Consider the following 20,317-nt stretch of genomic DNA (forward strand, 5'->3'; position numbering starts at 1 on the left):
CCAGGGATCCCGCCTACACCCAGACATGTGCCCTGACCTGGAATCAAGCCAGCAACCTTCTGGTGCACAAATTACAAATAATTAAACAAATAGATATGTAAAAATTCATTAATGTGGTATGGGAATTCATGAACTCTGAGAAACAGAATAGTTCAATTGCTGTGATTCTACCAAATTCCAGCATTATATGATTTTATGAAAAATATTTGGAAGCAATAAAAAGGAAGGGTGGAAATAAGGGAGAAAGAGAGGAAGGAAGAGAGGAACAGCTTAAAGAAGGAAGTATATTCTTAGGTAAGCTCATAAAGTGCCTCAATTATGGATGGTAAATATCAACCCACATAAGAAACTCCAAAAGACAAGTTCAGGCATATTATGCAGTTAAGCATTCATAGATAGATGTTTTAAAGGCAGAATACTAATTATGCAAGTCAGGCTTTCTCAACCCGCTGAGCATAAGCTAAAATATCTTCACTATGGCATCACAGCCAAGTGATGTGGAAATTTGATGTAATTACTTGGGCAAGGCAGGCAAATTAAACTTACCACAAGACTTGGGGTACCGAGTTACGTACCTACATCAGCTATCTTTACAGATCAAATTACCCAAGTAATCTATTAACCTTGTCACATTGCCTATGTTACCATAGCCAATCCCAATGCTGGAATTTTAATTAAGAAAGCTTACTGAGAATAAATGCCCTCCAAATAAGTGTGTGTGTATTTTTCAGATTAATGAAAAAAATTCAACTTTTAAAAAGTTAATCATTACTCAAAGGTAAAGAAAGATTCAATTGCTTGGTTAATGTGAGCAATTTTCTAAGCCTTATAAATCTTGGGTGTAAGGTGTAAATACATCCAGCTAGTGATTTTAAGATATTTTAGCTTCACTATTTTCCTGTTGTATGGTCGATTTTCCTGAATTTTTTTAGTAAGATATTAAAAGTAAAATCTACTTTTGTTCTTCTCCCCTTTTTTGTCCTAATCTTTCTTTGAATCGATAAGATAAAAATTATTCAGTCAACTCATCTTTTTTTTTTTTAATCCTCACCAAAGGATACGTTTTATTGATTTTTAGAGGAGAGGAAGAGGGAGAGAGAGAGAAAGAGAGAGAGAAACACCAATATGAGAGAAACATTGATCAATTTTGAACCCGAAGCCTGGGTATGTGCCCTGACCAGGAATTGAACCCAAAACCTTTTGGTGCACAGGATGATGCTCCAGCCAACTGAGCCACCCAGCCAGGGCCCAATAAAAATCTTTAACGTGTGCATATGCACACACGTGTGTGTACACACAGATACACATAGACACCACAAAACAACATTTCTTTTAGAATGCCACAGTCACACATATTAGTATGTAAAAATTGAACCTCAGTTATGTATTTAACTCATGCTTTTTATTTTCTTCTCGTCCTATATTATAACAAAGAAAGAGTAGTCACTCTATTTGGTATAACCTTCAGTGTTTTTGGATCTCAAGTACTTTTTCTTTAAATAACCATAGTAACTTTGTATTTTTAGCTTTACAAAGCCCTTTGCCACCCATTTTCTCCGTTTAATACAGCAACCTTGTGTGACAGGGCCATGTACAGAAAAACTGGTCAAGTTTTGTGAGCATTTCCTTTTGCTAGAAAAGTTCCGAATACTGAGAAAACAATACTAATAATAGCTGTCATTGAATTAAACATATTACTACTATGAAGTCTTGTGTGCAAAAATATTACTCCTCACAATATTGTAAAGATATATAGTTTATTTTACAGATCAGTAAGCGATGCTCTGAGGGTAACATGCCCAGGGACAGACAACTAGGATCGGCATAGTTGGAATTTAACCCTGAATTCACCTTTTTCTGAGGCTAGAGGGACTTTCTCCTACTGTGCCCCACCCCTTACCACTAATGGTTCCCACTTACTGTCAGTGGAATGAAACCTAATGCTGTTTAGATACTCTCTTCGAAGATGGGTTTTAATAGCAAATGTCAGTTCAAATCCTTTAGGTAGGTAGGACCAAGTAGAGAAGGTTGGAAGTTTTCCAATCAACTCTGAGTAATAGTGAGGTCATCTGGGTAATATATAAACCCATTCACACATGCCTCCTGAGAGCATTTTTGTTTGGCAGGACAGGCCTGGAAAGGCATAGCTGGCTGCCTGAAAGAAAAGGTGGGTCCAAAGGAACTTTGCCCTAACAAGGGCAAGTCATTTTACTGCCAGTACCGTCCTGGGACCATCCCACCATGTAGCTCTCAGTTCTCCCAGATATTTTAGCATCCGGGAAAGCTGGCCCGGTGACCATTCAATGGCGAGTTACCTGTGGATAACGCTTCCTAAGCACTTCCTAAGGGTTGCCATCCTCATTATTCATGGCAGAAATCAAATGCCACAGGCACTCTGCGTGCTGGTCTGTTAGATCTACAGGCAGATGCCAAGGACCATGTCCAAAGATAACAAGAGCAAACCCATAGTCAGACACTGGAGAAAAGGAATGGGGGTGAGATACTGCTGATAGCTCACACTTGGGAGACTCTTTTCCCATACTGCTTCCCTGGATTCCTCCCCTTTTGTCCAACTGAGGAGACAAGTTCTGGGAAAAACCGAAATTCATTGAATGCTAGTGTATTTAGAATATTGTTCTCTTTATCTTATTTAATTCTTACAACAAGCTTAAGGGGAAAATTTCACTCTACTACATGAAGAAACTGAACGTAAGGAAGTAAATCAGGACTAGTCCTGTGGCGGGTAAATGGTAACACAGGCTTAATCTCACTCCAAACTCCTTTAGCATATAAATATATATATAATTTTTTTTGTAAGAATTTAAGGGATTTTTTTTTCCAGAGTTCCTAATTTCAAACACATCTCTGTTCATTGCTAAGCCATTTATTTTTCCATAACCACCTTCTCCTCAGTATTGAATCTGGTGGTAGATTTTATTAATGGAAATGTGAATTCTCTCAGAATGTCTAAAGGGCAGTCATTTGCCCTAAGCTGGCTCCCTCCCACCCACCCAGACAGAGGCATATCCCCCAGGAATAAATCTTTCCTGAGCACCCTCCGTCCGCCCCACGCTGTGACAAACATTGCTGAGCTCACCAAAAGGAACCTGATGGCTTCTGGAGTTTCCAGAAGCAACACGTTTCTATAAAACCAATGAACATTAGGCAATCATACCTTTTCAGGTTACAGGGGTAAGGAAAGAATGATTCCATTACCCTTTTCGCTCTTTGAGGGACAAAGGCAGGAGCCCTGCTTCTTGTCTTTGAATCATACACCCTACAAGGTCAGGCAAATTGGTGGTCACCTTCAAGTCCCAACCAGCAGAGCAACCCACCTCCGGAAGCCTCGTCATACGGGAGGCGAGTGTGCCAGACGCTGCAGACCTGGACTTGCTGGTGGGAGGACTCTCTAGCCAACAGGAGCACAGCCAGCCGGGGTGGTGGGAGGTAGGAAGCAAGCTCAGGGCTGGCAAGAGGTCAGAGTGAGTCACCCCTTTGATGTGGGGTGGTGATTCTAAACACAGCAAAGGTGAGCAAGAGTTTCCTTCTCCCGCCCACCGTGTAGGAAACTGAGTTACAGGGCAGGGAAGCTTGAGAACTGCAGGAGGGGAAATTGCTAGTCTATACTGGTATATGCGTTTCCCTGAGATGACCTTGGCCTCGGTCTGGTACAATGTCAGGCTGCCTTAGGTCAATGAACTAGTTCTATTCAAAACCTTTCCCCGCTACTCCCTGTTCCAGGTGAGGATGCCAATGAGAGGTATCCACGTACAGAAAGACCTTCCAATGGAATTAACAGTTTGAAGGAAACAATTAATTTTAGTAAAAAGACAACTCTTAGTATTTGTGTGATTGTCTTACTTAAGAGAATGAAGAAAAGATTGCTAAGCCCACTGATATAAAAGAACCAGGCATTCCTGGAACTAAGAACAGAAAATTTAAGACCTGGGTCATGTTGGACCCGTCAAGTCCAGTCTGAATGGCTCTAGTTTGGCACCACACAGCAGGCAAAGGCACTACCGTAGCTACTGGCTTCACTTTGGGGCTGATTGTCTATTAGTAGTTCAGCAAACTTCCTACTACCTTCTGAGCTCTCCTAGAAGTAGGATCTAGAAGCCAGAAAACTATATTTCCTAAACCAGTGGTCTGCTTTGCAGATGCTTGCCTGAGATCTGGAAGGTGGAAGAGAAGCACTATTATTGCTCTGGTGGTAGCAAGAGGCACAGAGTCTGGCGGGGAGCAGACCTGAGGTTTTGCCAGTGACCTCTGAGAGCCTTCCTGCAAATCACCCACACTGGCACTGCAGGCAGCCAAGGTGATCGATGGAGAGTCTTTACACTTACATCTAGAAATTCATTCTTTTAAGTTTTTGTATTTTCATTGTATACTACTTTCTGTGGCAATAAACTACAAAAGGTACTACCCATTCATGAAGTATATGTCATTTATTTGCTCCTATTAAAAATATGCCGCCCTAACCGGTTTGGCTCAGTGAATAGAGTGTCAGCCTGCAGACTCAAGGGTTCCAGGTTCTATTCTGATCAAGGGCATGTACCTTGGTTGTGGGCACATCCCCAGTGGGGGGTATGCAGGAGGCAGCTGGTCGATGTTTCTCTCTCATCGATGTTTCTAACTCTCTATCCTTCTCCCTTCCTCTCTGTAAAAAAAAAAAAAAAATCAATAAAATATATATTTTTTTAAATATGCCAAGTTATCTCTGATGTTAATCAAATACAGGTTCAACTTTCTTATGTCTTTTATCTCATTATGGATATTGATCATACTTATATTGAAGGGTTCTGGTTGTTTAGCTTGTTTGTAGGCCAGAGAATATTAAGAAATACACACAACTTGAATTTTATTTTTTTAAATTTAGTTGGCCCTGTCTGAACTTTTCTAAGCAAAAACATAGGTGAGAAAGATAGAAATGAACTGTGTTCTGAACAATAGCATCCAAAATTTTCAATCATGCAGGCCAGAGTAAAGAGGCAGATAAGACTTTGAGAGAAAAATGTCATCTCTGTTAATTAACTTCCTTCCTTCACAAAAAATCAGGCTTAACCTTTGCTCCTCTTGCCTCTTTGTCTCTATTTTATTTTCATTTCCCAATAAGCAAAGGAACTATGCTTAATTTTAGACACTACTTGTAGCTCAACACTGTAAGTAGCTTGGACTCTGAACCTTGTCAGTGGTGGATAAGCATCTAATGAGTGGAGTGAATAAAATACTATGGGATTAAGTTTGACATTGTTGTATATGCTTTCCTTTTGCCTGTGAAGAACAGTCTAATAGAAATGCTCTGTGAGGTTGTGAATTATCTGATAACTTGAATGTCTCAGAAAGTAAGAGGTTAGATGTTCAGGGCCCAAATTTCATCATATTGTCTTCCTTTGGGTTGTCCCATGAGATTTTTCAGTATATATCAGAAGTCACAAATGAGAAGCTTAGACCACAGACCAAAGATGGCCTGCAAATTTACCCATTCAGTCATTAATTCATTCAAAATCATTTATCAAGTGTCTACTAAGTACCAGATCCTGTTCTAGGAGCTGGGGATAAAGCCATGAGCAAAATAAAGCAAATCTCTGCCTTTACACTTCAAAGTTTACATTCCACCATAGGAAACAGCAAGGAAAAAAAGTCAAATAAAATGCATGTATGTTATATCATGATAAGTGTTTTCTATAAAAAATTAAGCAGGAAGAGACACAGGGAGACAAGCTGTGATTTTCAATAGGGTGACCAGGGAAAGTCTCAAGAGAGAAGGGGACATTTAAAACAAAACCTGAAGGTAGTGAAGGGTGAGTCATGTGACTTTAGGGAAGAGCCATTCTGCTGAGGAGGGTGCTGGTGAGAAGGCCATGAGACAGGAGAGTGGGTTACACATTCAAGAAATAGCTGGACAGAGTGAGTGAGCGGAAAGCTGCAGGAAGGTCAGAGAGGTCATGAGGGCCTGCTGGTAGCCATGGTGAAGACTTGATAGATAGGTGTGTTTTGTTAGTCAATGCATTGGTTTTTAAAAAATAATTGACTGCTAACATTAAAAAGTAGAATCATATAAACATTTGAATTTCTAATACCTTTAGAAAAACATACGGTTTGCCAACACTAGAGGTCCATTACCTCACTGTGGCACAACACTGTCCCTGCATGTGGTTCCCGAGCTCAGTAGTGACTCTCATTTTCTCACACTTGGCCTGCCCTGCCAGGCTCTGAAAGGATTTTTGTTTGTATCCTTATAAAAGGGGTTGCTTTGGTAGTTAATTTACTAATGCACATGGAATGCCTTGGAACTGCCTTGGTCCCTTCATAGCCAAAATCTGACTGGAATAACCCTGGGCCTTGGGGCTCCTGTTCTGGCTGAGCATCCATGTTGCTTTATAAATGGCCACAAGCCACGTGGATGACTATCTTGTGTGATGACACGTGACAAGAACGACTATCTCAGCACAACAACTCACAGCCCAGGGTCTATCCCTGTACACTCAGGAAGACGCAGCTCTGGACCAGCATGTGATAAACAATTGCCCCAGTTCCACTTTGGGCATTCAGACCTGCCTTTTGATATGAGGTGGATTTAATGTGCTTTGTTTATTTATTTTTGTGCCCTGATAGGTTTTTTAACAGATAACAATGAGGAATCGAGATTACTGGTGGATCCATGTGCTGTGTATGATAGAAGTGAGGAAGGAGAAACAGAAGAGAGAAAGGGTATTGTCCACTGACAAATAAAAATAAAGGATAGTTACTCTTTAAATTTGTGTTATACTTGCCCTCTGCTAATAACCAATACCCAGGAATTGATATGGACTGTTTGGGAAATCTACAAGGCTTAAAATTATTAAATAGCCTCTATATGGACAGCTTTCTCTTCATTATAAAATATATTTACCCATGGGCTGATGACTCAGAAGCTATTACATTTTTATCTTCCCCATTCTGCCAGCCAAAAGTTAGGGTTTAGTCAGCCTCATGCTTCCCAAATGAGTTGGACTGCTGCACTTACTCATGAGAAATGCCATTACATACAGCCAACTTGTTCTGGGGCAGTTCCAACTTGTGCCCAGGACATTTAGGTATTTGGTGTTTTATTTTAATTTAAATCACATGAGTAAGACTGATTTTTATAGCCAACCTGCCCCTTAATAAGTCTGTATTAAACAACAGTCATGTAAATGACAGTTTAGAAAGTTCAAGTTAAACACTTTGAAGTAAACCTAACCCAAAAATACTGGGTTAGTGAAAAAGAGATATGAGTGTTTAGTAGTGTCTTTCAAATGATTAAGGAAGAGCCCTGGCTGGTTTTGCTCAATGGTTAGAGTGTCAGCTACGGACTGAAGGGTCTCAGGTTCTATTTTGGTCAAGGGTATATAATTTCAAAACAAGTTGCAGGCTTGATCCCCAGCCCGGGATGCATGCGGGAGGCAACCAATCCATGTGTCTCTCTCACATCGATTTTTCTCCTGTCTCTCCTCCTCCCTTACACTCTCAAAAAAAAAATAATAATAATGGAAAAAATATTCTCAGGTGAAGATTAAAAACAACAAAAATATTTAGGAAGATAACTGATGTAACCCTAAAGGATTGCCTTTAATATATCTCTCCTTGAGTGAGTAAAGAGGAAAATGCTTGTAAGAGCAAGAATGGCATCCTAAAGTAGGTCTAATGGGATTCATGGCTTGCATAGGAATTGTGGTTTCTCTAGTTTAGCCAGGGCTCTGATAACAAGTAGACAGAAATTGCCTCCACAGAGTAAAACACTAAAATAACAGAATCTCATTGGGTGTGGATAGAAGTCAAGGTAATTACAGCTATGACTAAAACCAAACATTTAGCCAATTTAGATGCTGTAAACTGGTGACTTGAACAATGTAGGGCACATTTGTTCAAATTTAGTGCTCACTGTGTTGATGTCCTAGGTGGGGGTTCATGAGAAAGAAACTCAGAAGCAGGAATGTTTGTGCTGCAAGTTTTCTGGAGCTGTCCCCGGGGAGTAATATCCAGGAGAGAGTGAAGGAAGAAGGGTTGAGCCGAAGGAGAAATTGATCTGTGATTTAGTAGCAACAAAGGTCACGTGGGAAGCTCTGGTTGGGATGATCTTTAAACGTTATATTAAGTTGGGGGAAGAAGTCCTGTTGGCCAAAGGCATTCTGGACAGGGACTCATCTGCGAGCTTTCGTAGCCAACGTGGCATGAAAGGCTCAGTCATGAAAGGGAACTTGGGTCATGCACTTCAATGTCTGCTACACTTAATCAATGTATTTTCTTCCCTCAAAGACAGAAGTCACAGTGCTAGAAATAAGAAATGATAGATACATGGACATCATTAACTGACCACTGTTCTGTGAGTTTCACAGGAAGAAGGGTGGTTCAGTGTGTCATTTGGATGCAGAAAATATAGGATCAGATTGTGTCTTGGCCACTTATTATCCAAAGGCAGAGGCATCTGCATGATTTGCAGGCCACAATACAAAATGGAAACGCAGAGCACCTTGTCCAAAGGGGAGGAAAAGGTGTCATTAAAGATGCCATAATAGAGAGCTTCTTATTTCCTTTGCAGTCTCTCTCTCAACTTGTTATCATACACTGAGCCTCTAGTAATAATAATAATAATAATAATAATAATAATAATAATCTACTTCTAATAAACATAAGTATAATTTTTTAAATTTCCCTGTGAAAAGCACTCAGATTTACTTTATTTTTCTGCACATACAAGTTCCATGAATAGGCTGATATATTACAGAAGGTAGAAATTATTCTAATGACTCTGTACAAAATAATATACTAATCCTATCTAATAAAGAGGGAATATGCTAACTAACCCTCACGCTGTCACAAAGATGGAAATGCCCACAGCCAGTAAAGAGGGAATAAGCTAATTGACTGCCCTGCTCTCAAACATGTCAGCACCCACAGCCAATAAGGAGGGAATATACTAAATGACTGTCACACCCTCAATGATGGTGGCACCAACAGCCACAAGATGGTGGTGCCCAATCCTCTTAGTCCTGCTGGGGCGGCAGGCCTTGCCACATGCCTGCCTTTGGAGTCCCCCAGTCCCCTTAGGCCCCCAGCACCCAGAGCTGACCGAGGCTCAGGTAACCAGGGCTGGCCAAGGCTTGCGCTGCCAGCAGTGACAGCAGCAGAGGTGTGATGGGGCATTACCTGCCCCTGTTCTCTGGGTCGCCTCCCACCCCTGAGGGCTTCTGTACTGTGGGAGGAGGCGGGCTGGGCTGAGGGTCCCCCTCCAGTGCATAAATTTTCATGCACCAGGCCTCTAGTATATTACATAAATAATACACAAACAATAATTATTGTATATCAACATAATATGTAAATCAGTCTTTGCTTTAGAAAAAAACTTGCTACAGGATTCCATATGTTCCCCTAGAAATGACTTAAACTCTTTGAACTTAAAAAGTCCTTTGGGATCTAATTAAAAGCTTCAGAATTATTTTTTCGTGGAAAAAAAATATGCACATATTTGCACATTAACTACATTTTGGATATAATCTTATGAACTCAGATTATGAAGTTTTTTTGTTTGTTTGTTTGTTTTTCATGAATCCCAAGTTAAGACACAGTCCCCTAGTGTATTTAGAGTGTAGTTTATCAGAAATTCAATTCCCAAATCACTTTTTAGGGACATATACAACAATCTGGCCAGCCAGCTATAATAATAATGAGATTCTTCTGGAAGAGAAGAGACATCTTGGTGCCTAATAAATGCCTTTTAATGGGTTTTGTAGACGCCGGAGGCTGGAGGGAAGCCTGTGCCTCTCTGGTTTCAGCAGGACTGCCTGCCGCTGGGGCTTGTCTTGGAAAATCACCCTCAACTCTCTCCAGCCTCCACCCTTCCTTTGCCTGGGATACCATTTTGGCTACATAACAACCAAGTGAGAAATACCTTCCGGTCGCCTCCTTTTCCTCTATGTGGAAATCTCCAGCCAATGTGATTTGCTTGGGTGCTTCTCTCTATGATCTACTTGCTTTCTGGACTAGATGACCGAGTAGTAATCTTGGATCATGTATCAATAGGTAATTATTTATGCATTTATTAACAAGTGCCAATTTGGTTAGCATAGTGCCATAATGGGAACTCCAGTGTGTAAAATCAGAGCCCTGCCCTCATAGGGATGACTCTAGTGAGACAGATAAACTATAGTCCAAGAGAATAGCACAAACAAGTACAAGAGTCATAGTGCTATGCAGGAGAAGTACATGGAGCTACAAAAGGATATAATTGCAGTATCGCACCAGTAAGAAGGTCAGAAAAGAAACTGACTGCTGAGATCTAAAAAAAAGATGAGAGTCTATGAGGTGAAATGCAGTGGGAAAGTATTTCTGAGTAAAGGCCTGTGTCCTCTACTGTGTCCTGACTTGGTCTTGCCTTACCCAACTCGATCTGTCCCTTGAGCTGTTTGTGTTTCTCTCTTGTAGCCTGTGCAAAGGCCCAGCGGCTGGAGAACAAATGAATTAAAGATACAGGTACAGTTCATACTGCTCTTACAACCACATACTTTTTTACTCAAAGACTCAGGGCCTCAAGGGATCCCTAAGACTGAGCTTTCTTCTTCTTTTGTCTCTAGATGTGAGACAGTTTGGCTGGAAGGAGGCCCTCTGGATCTCAGCATGAGAAGAGATGGCTTCTGTCAGATGTATACCTCTGGGCAAATCACACTATTCGCTGGCTTCTCAGGAGTTGGTGTTTTCACTGGGATAATCCATTCAGGTACATTTTAGCAAATACCTTTTTTTCCCAAACAGCTGTAAAGAGACTTATAAAGTGTAGCGGACGTAAGTGGAGTGATAATTTTGATGGTGGTGATATTCTTTTCTAAAACCCTTTTCTGCTCCATGTTTGCTATAAACAGATTAAGTCACAGCCACGGGGTTTCTGCTATGTGCCAGGGGCTAGGAGCTTTTAACCTTAAGGCAAGTATGATTCTGTACGGAGAGCATCCATTTTTGTCTTCCAAACAGAACAAAATAATTGCCACGTGTGTGTTGGTCTTTAAGTTCAGGTAAAAGAGCTAGAGCTAGAAATCTGCAGAGCCTTTTAAAGAGAAGCAACACCTAGTGGGAAAATTAAGTAAGAAACACTCAGCGCTCCTTTCGACAAGAGTAATGCTTAGGGCAAGGTTGGAGCAAGACAGACATCTCAGCACAGACCAAAGCGAGTAAGGCAAAGGGCAAGCCCAGACACAGAGGCAGAGCCTCGCTGGACCAGCACCCACGGCTCTTCCTCTTCCCATGGTCGGCAAACTGCGGCTCTTTGGCCCCTGGAGCTTTTAGCAAAGGCCAGCTTAGGAGTACCCTCATTAAGTTAAAAACAATGTATCTGCCTACATAGTTTAAGTTTAAAAAATTTGGGTGTCAAAAGAAATTTCAATCGTTGTACTGTTGATATTTGGCTCTATTGACTAATGAGTTTGCGACCACTGCCCTAGGAGCCCTGTCAGGGCCATCCTTCCTGCCGAGAGAGAAGAGAGTAGAGAGTTGTCTCTGCACTCTGTTTATACATAAAGAGTAACTTTTCCTCCGTCTCATCTCAGAAGAGGGTTTCAGGCTTTTCAGCGAGTCCAATCAGCGAAATATATTCTTACAAAGAATTCCCCCTGACTATGGTCCAAAACTTTGATGAACTTTGCACACAGTCAGCGGAGAAACCAGCAGGACTGAATTCTGTCTTGATCTCTGTTTGGTAACGTATGTGATACTTTATATATTCATGTCCTCATCCGAACTTTTGTAGTAAGTTGTCTATTTAAAGCCAATGCGAGTCAAAACTATTTCCACTGAGCCGGCTACTCCGGGCGTTTACTGATACGTTGCTTTCCAACCCATAATCAGCCCTGCCTGTCTCAGCCATTGACGGGGCTGCTGTGAGCTGAGGCCAGTGGTCGATGCTGAGCTGTCTCACCTTCCAGCTGAACAATGCTCCCCTTTGAGAAGCATCCAGGAGCCAAAATGACTGGATGAGACCTGACTCGACTTGTCTCTATTGTAGCCTAAGATTAAAGCATTTTTTCACCTACTCGCCCCCACCCCTGCCCCTGCTTAATCCTCTATCGGGCTGATTCATAACAGCTGCTAAATAACTAGACATTTAGGTAAAGGCAAACCAAACCTATAAATCAATGTGTGTGATATAATAACCAACTCTTTCCCGACACAGCCTGCTCGCAGGGTTGTTGGATTGCCTTTTTTAATGCTGGCTTCGGTGGCAGCATCTTTATGAAGGGGTTTTAGCAGAATTGTAAACACTGATCTCTGGGCGGCTAATGTCGTCATGGAAAGGATACAAGTAAAAGAAGCGCACAGTGCATTCCTAAAGATGGAGAGTTTGAAGCTACGTGTTTCCTCCTGAGTGTGAGTGGTAGGATTGCCTTGTTTATGGACTACAAAAGCCAACGTCAGCTCGTTTCAGCAGAGGGGAATGCAGGGGGGACGCCAGAATCTGAAAAGCCATGAAGATTTTCTCCCCATTTCATCTCTTCTCCTCAGCCCATCTGTTCATTCTTGTTGCTCTCTATTGACTAGCTTTCTCTGTGGACAGCTACCGGCTGGTAGTTCAGAAAATTCATGTTTGTCTGGGGACACAGCTAGACTACATTTCCCAGTAGGTGTAGCTGTGTAGCTCAGTTCTGGCCTCCACGTCAATGGCTGGTTCAAAAGACCCTCTTATGCAACTCTCTGTTCTCTCCCTCCTGACCTGGTGGCAGAATGAGGACTGGGCCCCTGGAGGAAGGTGGGACCCCAGGAAAAGAGGAGCTTGGGCCGTGAGTAACTGCATATTCCTTCTTCCTGCTGTCACCCTATCCTCAACCACCATGGACTTGATATGACTGAGAAATAGAGTGCTGTCCTCTTAAATTCAAGTCCATGCTGCTATGCAATTGGGATTTGGAAATTTATCTTTTATAGCAGTTAGTATCTCTATAAATCTCCTTTTCTGTTGTGGAAAATTCCCCTGCAACTTCAGAGCTTATATTCTTTAAATAAATGCAGCCCCCCCAAATAAAGGGGAAATCGTCTCTCTATTGGGCTTACCTTTAAATTTTCAGGCATCAGACTGAACCAATGGGTCAATCCCTACCCTGATACAACCCACTTGGATGAGGGAGGTGGGGTTGTCATGCAAAAAATGGCCGCTAGAGGGCTCACCATGGGAACGGGGCTTTTTGTTAAGAGAAATGAAACGGAGACTGAGATCCCAGTTCCTCTTCCAGCTCTGCTGCTAATTTGTTGGTTACATGTGTTACATTTTTTCTTTAGTAAACAGGTTTTCACTAATTGGATAGTTTCAAGCAATTCAACCCTTTGGGTATCAGTTCCCCCCTATTGAAATAAGAGATTTAGATGAAGACTTCTCCAAAGTCTTGCAACTTTAATATTATGTGACCCATAAAGCTTCACGCTATGCCTTGGGGAAAAACAACAACTTCACTGCTCACAGTGAAAGGAAAATTTCCTTGGATGTTCTTGTGACTTAGCATAGAAATGCCCTAAATATCACAGGATATTTTTGCAGTTCCCAAACACCCTGCTCAGTGTGTCCCCACGTTATAGGAATGCACAAAGCTACTCCTATTCCACAAGTTACTCCTGTGTTCTTTGTGGAACACATCAATGGCTTCCTCTGCTGAATTTCCTGGAGGATTTTATCATTTTGGGACTCCAGTGAATTGGTTAGGAGCACAGATGCCAAAGTTAGATAGCCTGGGTTCAAAACCCAATTTTGCCATTTACTCACTTGTGGCTGAGGGGTGGGGGAGTGAGAGATGGATTTTAAGCAACTGGCTCGTGATTGTTTGAAAAGTTCAAACTCTGCAAGGTAGGCTGCAGGCTGGAGATCCAGGGAAGAATTGGAGTTCGAGTCCAAAGGTAGTCTGCTGGCAAAATTTCCCCTTCTTCCCAGGAGATCGCTCTTTTTGTATTAAAGTCTTCAACTGTCGGTTTAGGTCCACCCACATTATCAAGGGTAATCTGCTTACTCAAAGTCTCCTGATGTAAAAGTTAAGCTCATCTGAAAAATACCTTTTCAGAAACATCTAGAATAATTTTTGAATAAATATCTGAGTACCACGATGGTCTAGCCAGGTTGACATACAAAATTAACCATTATGGCCAGCTGGTGTGGCTCAGTGGTTGAGCATTAACCCAGGAACCAGGAGGGTGCAGTCTGATTCCCCCCATCAGGGCACATGCCTGGGTTTCAAGCTCCATCCCCAGTAGGGGGCATGCAGGAGGCAGATCAATAATTCTCTTCATTTTTGTTTCTCTCTCTTCCTCTTCCTTCCTCTAACATCGATAAAAATTAATAAAATAAACCATGATGGCCGAAACCGGTTTGGCTCAGTGGTAGAGCGTCGGTCTGCAGACTGAAAGGTCCCAGGTTCGATTCCGGTCAAGAGAATGTACATTGGTTGCGGGCACATCCCTGGTAGGGGGTATGCAAGAGGCAGCTGGTCGATGTTTCTCTCTCATCGACGTTTCTAGCTCTCCATCCCTCTCTCCTCCTCTCTGTAAAAATCAATAAAATATATTTTTAAAATAAAAAAAAATAAACCATGATGGACACTAAGGACCTTATTCTTTGCCAATTCCTCTGCTTATTTGTGTTTTCTGTGGCTCTGAAGATAGCCCAGCAGGGCTTGCTTTACAGTAATCTCTTTCCTCATGGTGGGGATGAGGGCTACTCTTCTGGAGAAAGCAAACCTGAAGAGGGAGGGTTAAACGTCTGTCTACTAGTAAAAAGCGCAGCTTCTACAATGGCCTGGGGAGGATTCTGCGTGAGCTGCCTTTGTCTGCCAGCGCTCTCTGGTTTCACATTTGTTTCCCTGGGAATGTCTCTTAGAAAGCGGAGCTTCTGTGTCTGTCAATGTACACATTCATCTGCTCTTCTGGGAATTACATTCAGGAAATCTAGATTAATCCCAGATCAAAACTGCCAGTGTAGCCAACAGAGCCTCTTCTGAATGTACACACAGATAGCTATGTCAGCATGCAACTGCACTTTTCAAAAACCATGATTCTGAAATTTGAACCTAGTCAGAGTTCTTAACTAAAGGTTGCTTGGATCAACGAAAATCTACTTTAGAATAAAAATACCTTTACAAACGTGAAGTTATTTTTGAAGAGCACAATTGTTAAGCGTTGGCTTTTTGCCGATCTAGATCGAATGGCAGAGGACCCTAATCTCCAGAATTCTTAGAAAAGCGCTCCATTCACTTGACCCCAAGTGTTGGAAATAGACTTTGCAGCAAAGTCTGTAAAAGAAGTTTTGTAGCCAACATTATTTCCAGACCAAAACCTCAAAACTGAAATGTAGTAGAATGAACTGGAGTTTTTAAGTAGTCAATAATTTCTGCTTACTCCCTACTGCTTGTTAGTTTTTACTCCTTTCTCCTACACAGTCTGTATCACTGATTAAATCAGATGATTGGTTAATCCTGTGAAACTTTAAGTGGATCATTGAATAATGTGGCTTATGCATTCATAAGTTAAATCATGCAGCATTTTTATAATTATACTAAATTACCAATACCATCTTATTAGTAATCCACTTATTAAAAGGATAATTACTGGCTTCTAAATTAATGGTACTACCCCAATCTAGTTCCCACAGCGGCTATTGCTATAGTAGCATGTGGTGCCTGCTCCGAAGTCCAAGGATTGCTCTGTCTCTTCCTTTTGATTGACTAAAGATATACTTAAAATATTGAGTCATCGCTGTTTTTCACAAAATGAAGTTTTACATATGGTATGTCTTAGTTGAAAGTAAATTAAAATTAGGCATGTTTTGAAAGTTGTCATTAGATTTTTTTAAATAGAGAGATGAGGAAACCAGTCGTTTACCTTAAGAGTATTAGAAATTACCTAGTTAGAAGTATAAAACTACTGCATCAGGTTTTTCCACACTACCTTAGAACACAGTAAACCCTCAATTTTGCAGACCTCGATTTAACAGACTTCAGATTTTATTTTTTTAAAGATATATATTTTATTGATATTTCACAGAGAGGAGGAAGGGAGAGAGACAGAGAGCTAGAAACGTCGACGAGAGAGAAGCATCGACCAGCTGCCCCCTGCACACCCCCCCACCGGGGATGCGCCTGCAACCAATGCACATGCCCTTGACCGGAATCGAACCCGGGACCCTTCAGTCCGCAGACCGTCGCTCCACCACTGAGCCAAACCGGCTTCGGCTAACAGACTTCAGATTTAACGGACAAAATTTCCAGGCCATATGTCAGACGTCATAAAATGCTTTTAACCAAGATTTTCTTTTTTTTTAATATATATATTTTATTGATTTTGTACAGAGAGGAAGGAAGAAGGGTAGAGTTAAAAACATCGATGAGACAGAGTCATCGATCAGCTGCCTCTTGCACACCCCCTACTGGGGATATGCCTGCAACCAAGGTACATGCCCTTGACCGGAATCGAACCTGGGACCTTTCAGTCCCCAAGCCGACGCTCTATCCATTGAGCCAAACCGGTTTCGGCTTAACCAAGATTTTCTTATAATTAGATTAACAGGTTATTTTTTGTTTGTTTGTTTGTTTGTTATTAATTCACTGTTATTTTTAAACAGATTTTAGCGAACAGGCCATATGTGGGGGGGGAGGGAAACAAAACACTGTGGTAATTACACCAACACACATAAATACTGCATACTTACAACTGTAGTCTACATATTTGAATCCAACAGTTACCACTCATAAGCAATGCTCCAAGATTGATCAGCGCATGATTGCACTGCATTATGCGCAGTAATTGGTTCTGTTGTTGTGTGGCCTTACTTTCTGCAGCTGATTTAATGTGTGCTGGCTGTTTCCATCTGCATTAAGCCATGTCCCAGCTATGGGCATTTGTTAACTCATAGTGATTGGTGGGTGCAGGCATTGACTAGACCTATTCAGCATAAACTTAAAATTACAGCAATACACATAGAAAACTTTTCTGTGAAGTTATACTTTCATACATACTTAATTTTAATTACACAAACATGTTTACATATGTAAAAAGAAGTAAACTAAATAACCTGTAAATTGTTTAACGTATGCACTCGGAAAGCCTACTCTTTATTATGTAACAGAATTTTGGCTTTAACAGACACCACCTCACCTGAGTTAGGCTACTATATCAAAGTTTTACTGTAGTAAAAAATATACATGGCAGAAGAATATATCAAAAGTTCTCAAACAAGGAGTTAAGATCATTTATGAGGCACATAGCAAATAATTTGTTACTGTGACAAAAATATTACGCTATAAGATTTGTAAAATTACTCTCTCTTCTCTCTGCCCCCAATTCTAAAATAAAATAAATAAATAAATAAATAAATAATTTCTTCTTTCCAGAATCAGCTTTTGGAACCACTGTCCCTTTGTTGCACAAAATGCAGATAAAGGAGAAACTTAAAATTTAATAAAAGCAAGAGATGCAAAATTAATCTACAAAATTAAGAGCTAAGCTAGGAAGCAGAGGAAAGAGGAATAAAAAGTTAATCGGACTGGGTTTGTGAATTTTTAGGAGTAACAGTCGAGGAAACACAGGGGCATCTGAGAATGATTTGGAAAAATTGAAAGTAATAGAGATGAGGAAAAGGATTTATTTTAAGGATAAAATATGGATGTAGGTTCCTTTGGCATTTTCAAGGGAAGTGAAGAATTAAATTACTTCTCAATTATTTTGAATGTCAGACTAATGTTTCTCTGAATGTGATCCCTTGAAGAGAAAGAGCCACAGGGAGGCTCAGCTTCATGAAGATTATATTACTAACAATAATAATTTACATATGCTTCATAAACTGGAGTAATGTTACTTTTATTCAGCTCCACTCTGATATGGGTCCATGAGTGGGGAGAAAGAGATAAAGTTAAAGCTCTTGCCAGGAACTACACAGCCCATGGACCTTGGTATTGATGTATTGCTATTGGATCTGGCAGTTTTGGTCTACTGGAGAGCTTAAACTTTATAATTTTATTTTTTAAATGTTACCTTCATATTGTTCATTTATCTTCCTGATGGAAGTTTTACACAGCTGTTATCAGAGTCACATTAAAATTCTATTAAATTTAAAAGATTGAAATCCTATCAAACATCTTCTCTCTTCTATGACCACAGTGGTATGAAGCTGGATATCAGTTACAAGAACATAAATGGAAAAACACATGGAATCTAAATAACATGTTACTAAACAACAAATGGGTTAAGAATAAGATCAAGTAAGAAATCAAAACTCACCTTGAGACAAATGAAAATGAACACACAACAACCCTAAATTTATGGAACACAGAGGGAAACGCATAGCAATATTGGCCAACCATAAGAAGCAAGAAAAATTCCAAGTAAGCAATCAAATTTTATACTTAAAAGAACTAGAAGAAGAAGAACAAACAAAGCACAAGGTAGAAGGAGGAAAATAAAGATTTGAGTGGACATGACATAGAGACTAAAAATACGGAAGATAAATGAAACCAACAACTGGTTCTTTGAAAAGGTAAAACAGATTGATAAACCCTTAACCAGACACAACAAGAAAATAAGAAAGAAGACCCAAATAAATAAAATCAGAAATGGAAGGAGAGAAATCATAACAGATATCACAGAAATAAGAAGGATTGTAAGAAAATATTACAAACAACTGTATGCCAACAAATTGGACAATCTGCAAGAAATGGTTAAGTTCATAGAAACAGAACTTTCCAAAACTGAATCAAATTGAATCAGAAAATCTGAACAGACTGATTGTAACCAATGAAATCAAAGCAAAAAAAAAAAAAAAACCTCCCAGCAAACAAAAGTCTTGGTTTCACAGGTAAATTTTACCAAATATTCGAAGAACAACACCTGTCCTCCTCAAACTATTCCAGAAAATTCAAGAGGAAGGAACACTCTTAAGCTCATTTTAGTAGGCCAGCATCACCCTAATTCCAAAACCAGATAAACACTGCAGAGACAGAAAATTGTAGGCCGAAATTACTGATGAACATAGAGGCAAAATCCTCAACAAAACTTTAGCAAACCAGGCAGTGCCCTGGGGGGACCAGATCTGTCTCTTGCTCCAACAGTGTTTGGACAGAACAGACCCAGGAAAGCCCCTTCTTCCAGCCTCAGGCCACTCTCCCATCACCACCTTCAGAACCACCTTCCAGACCAGCTAACACACCAGGTTTTCTTCTACCTTAACTCCGTATTGTCGAACAACCCTGCCCTCCCCAATTCATCTGAATTATTCCACCGAGGTGGGGGCTGCGGCCAACCCGCATCTGCAGCCCCACACACACACCTACCGTACCTCTCTCTGGGCGTCTATTTCAACCTTGACGATGTAGCTCTCGAGGGCGTGGGCCGCTTCTTCCTCGAATTGGCAGAGAAGCCCAAGGGCGCTGAGCATCTCTTAAAGTTGCAAAACATTTCCTTCCAGGACACGCTGAAGCCTCCCAAAGTGAGTGGGCAAAACTCAGGACCATGGCAGCCGCCCTGGCCTTGGAGAGGAGCCTGACCCAGGCCCTTGGGGAGCTGCAGGCCCTGGCTCTCCCCGCACAGACCTCATCTCTGTGACTTCCTGCAGAACCACTTCCGGGTGAGGAGGGGAAACTCATCAAGAAGATGGGCTACACCTGACTCACCTCCGCAGGCTACAGCACCCAGGCTGGGCTGGGCTGGGCAAGTATCTCTTTGAAAAGCTCAGCCCCAAGCACAAGTAGGAGCCTTAGGAGCTCTGAGGCCTTTGAGGGGTCCCTCTGCATTCCCCTGGTGTCTGGCTTTTACCTGAGTTTCTCCCCAAAACTACTAGCCATTCTTTTAACCAACCTGAAGCCCTCTCCCATGCATTGGACCAAATGAAACAATATATCTTTTTGCAGAAAAAAAACAAACAAAAAACACCAAAAACAAGCAAAACAACAACAAAAAATATTAGCAAACCAAATCTAGCAAGTGATCCAGTGGGATTTATTCTGGGGATGCAAGGTTGGTGCAATTTCCACAAATTAATTAACGTGACCCTCCACATAAACAAAATGAAGAATAAAAATCACATGATTCTATCAATAGATGCAGAAAAAGCGTTTGACGAAATCCAGCACTGACGTATGATAAAAACTCTCAGCAAAGTGAGAATAGAGGAAACATACCAAAGTGAGAACAGAGGGAACATTCAACATAATAAAGACCATAGACGACAAATCCACAGCTAACATTATACTCTGTGGGGAAAAAAAACTAAAAAAAAACAAAAAAAACTCATTTCCCTAAAGATCAAGAACAAGACAGAGACGATCACTTTCACCACTCTTAT

At 41.0% G+C, this 20,317-nt stretch overlaps 1 protein-coding gene across 1 annotated transcript in view; it reads right to left on the reverse strand.

Moving 5' to 3' along the window:
• LOC123652175 (translation initiation factor IF-2-like) overlaps window positions 1–19,411 on the reverse strand; it is a 163,307-nt gene extending 143,896 nt beyond the window's left edge. The window contains exon 1 of the mRNA XM_045580297.1: window positions 19,308–19,411. Coding sequence (XP_045436253.1) covers window positions 19,308–19,411 — 104 coding nt within the window. The remainder of the gene's footprint in view (window positions 1–19,307) is intronic.
• Between the last annotated feature and the right edge of the window lie 906 nt (window positions 19,412–20,317).

This window comes from Pipistrellus kuhlii, unplaced genomic scaffold (assembly GCF_014108245.1).
Source record: "Pipistrellus kuhlii isolate mPipKuh1 unplaced genomic scaffold, mPipKuh1.p scaffold_m20_p_12, whole genome shotgun sequence".
Taxonomy (NCBI): Eukaryota; Metazoa; Chordata; class Mammalia; order Chiroptera; family Vespertilionidae; genus Pipistrellus; species Pipistrellus kuhlii.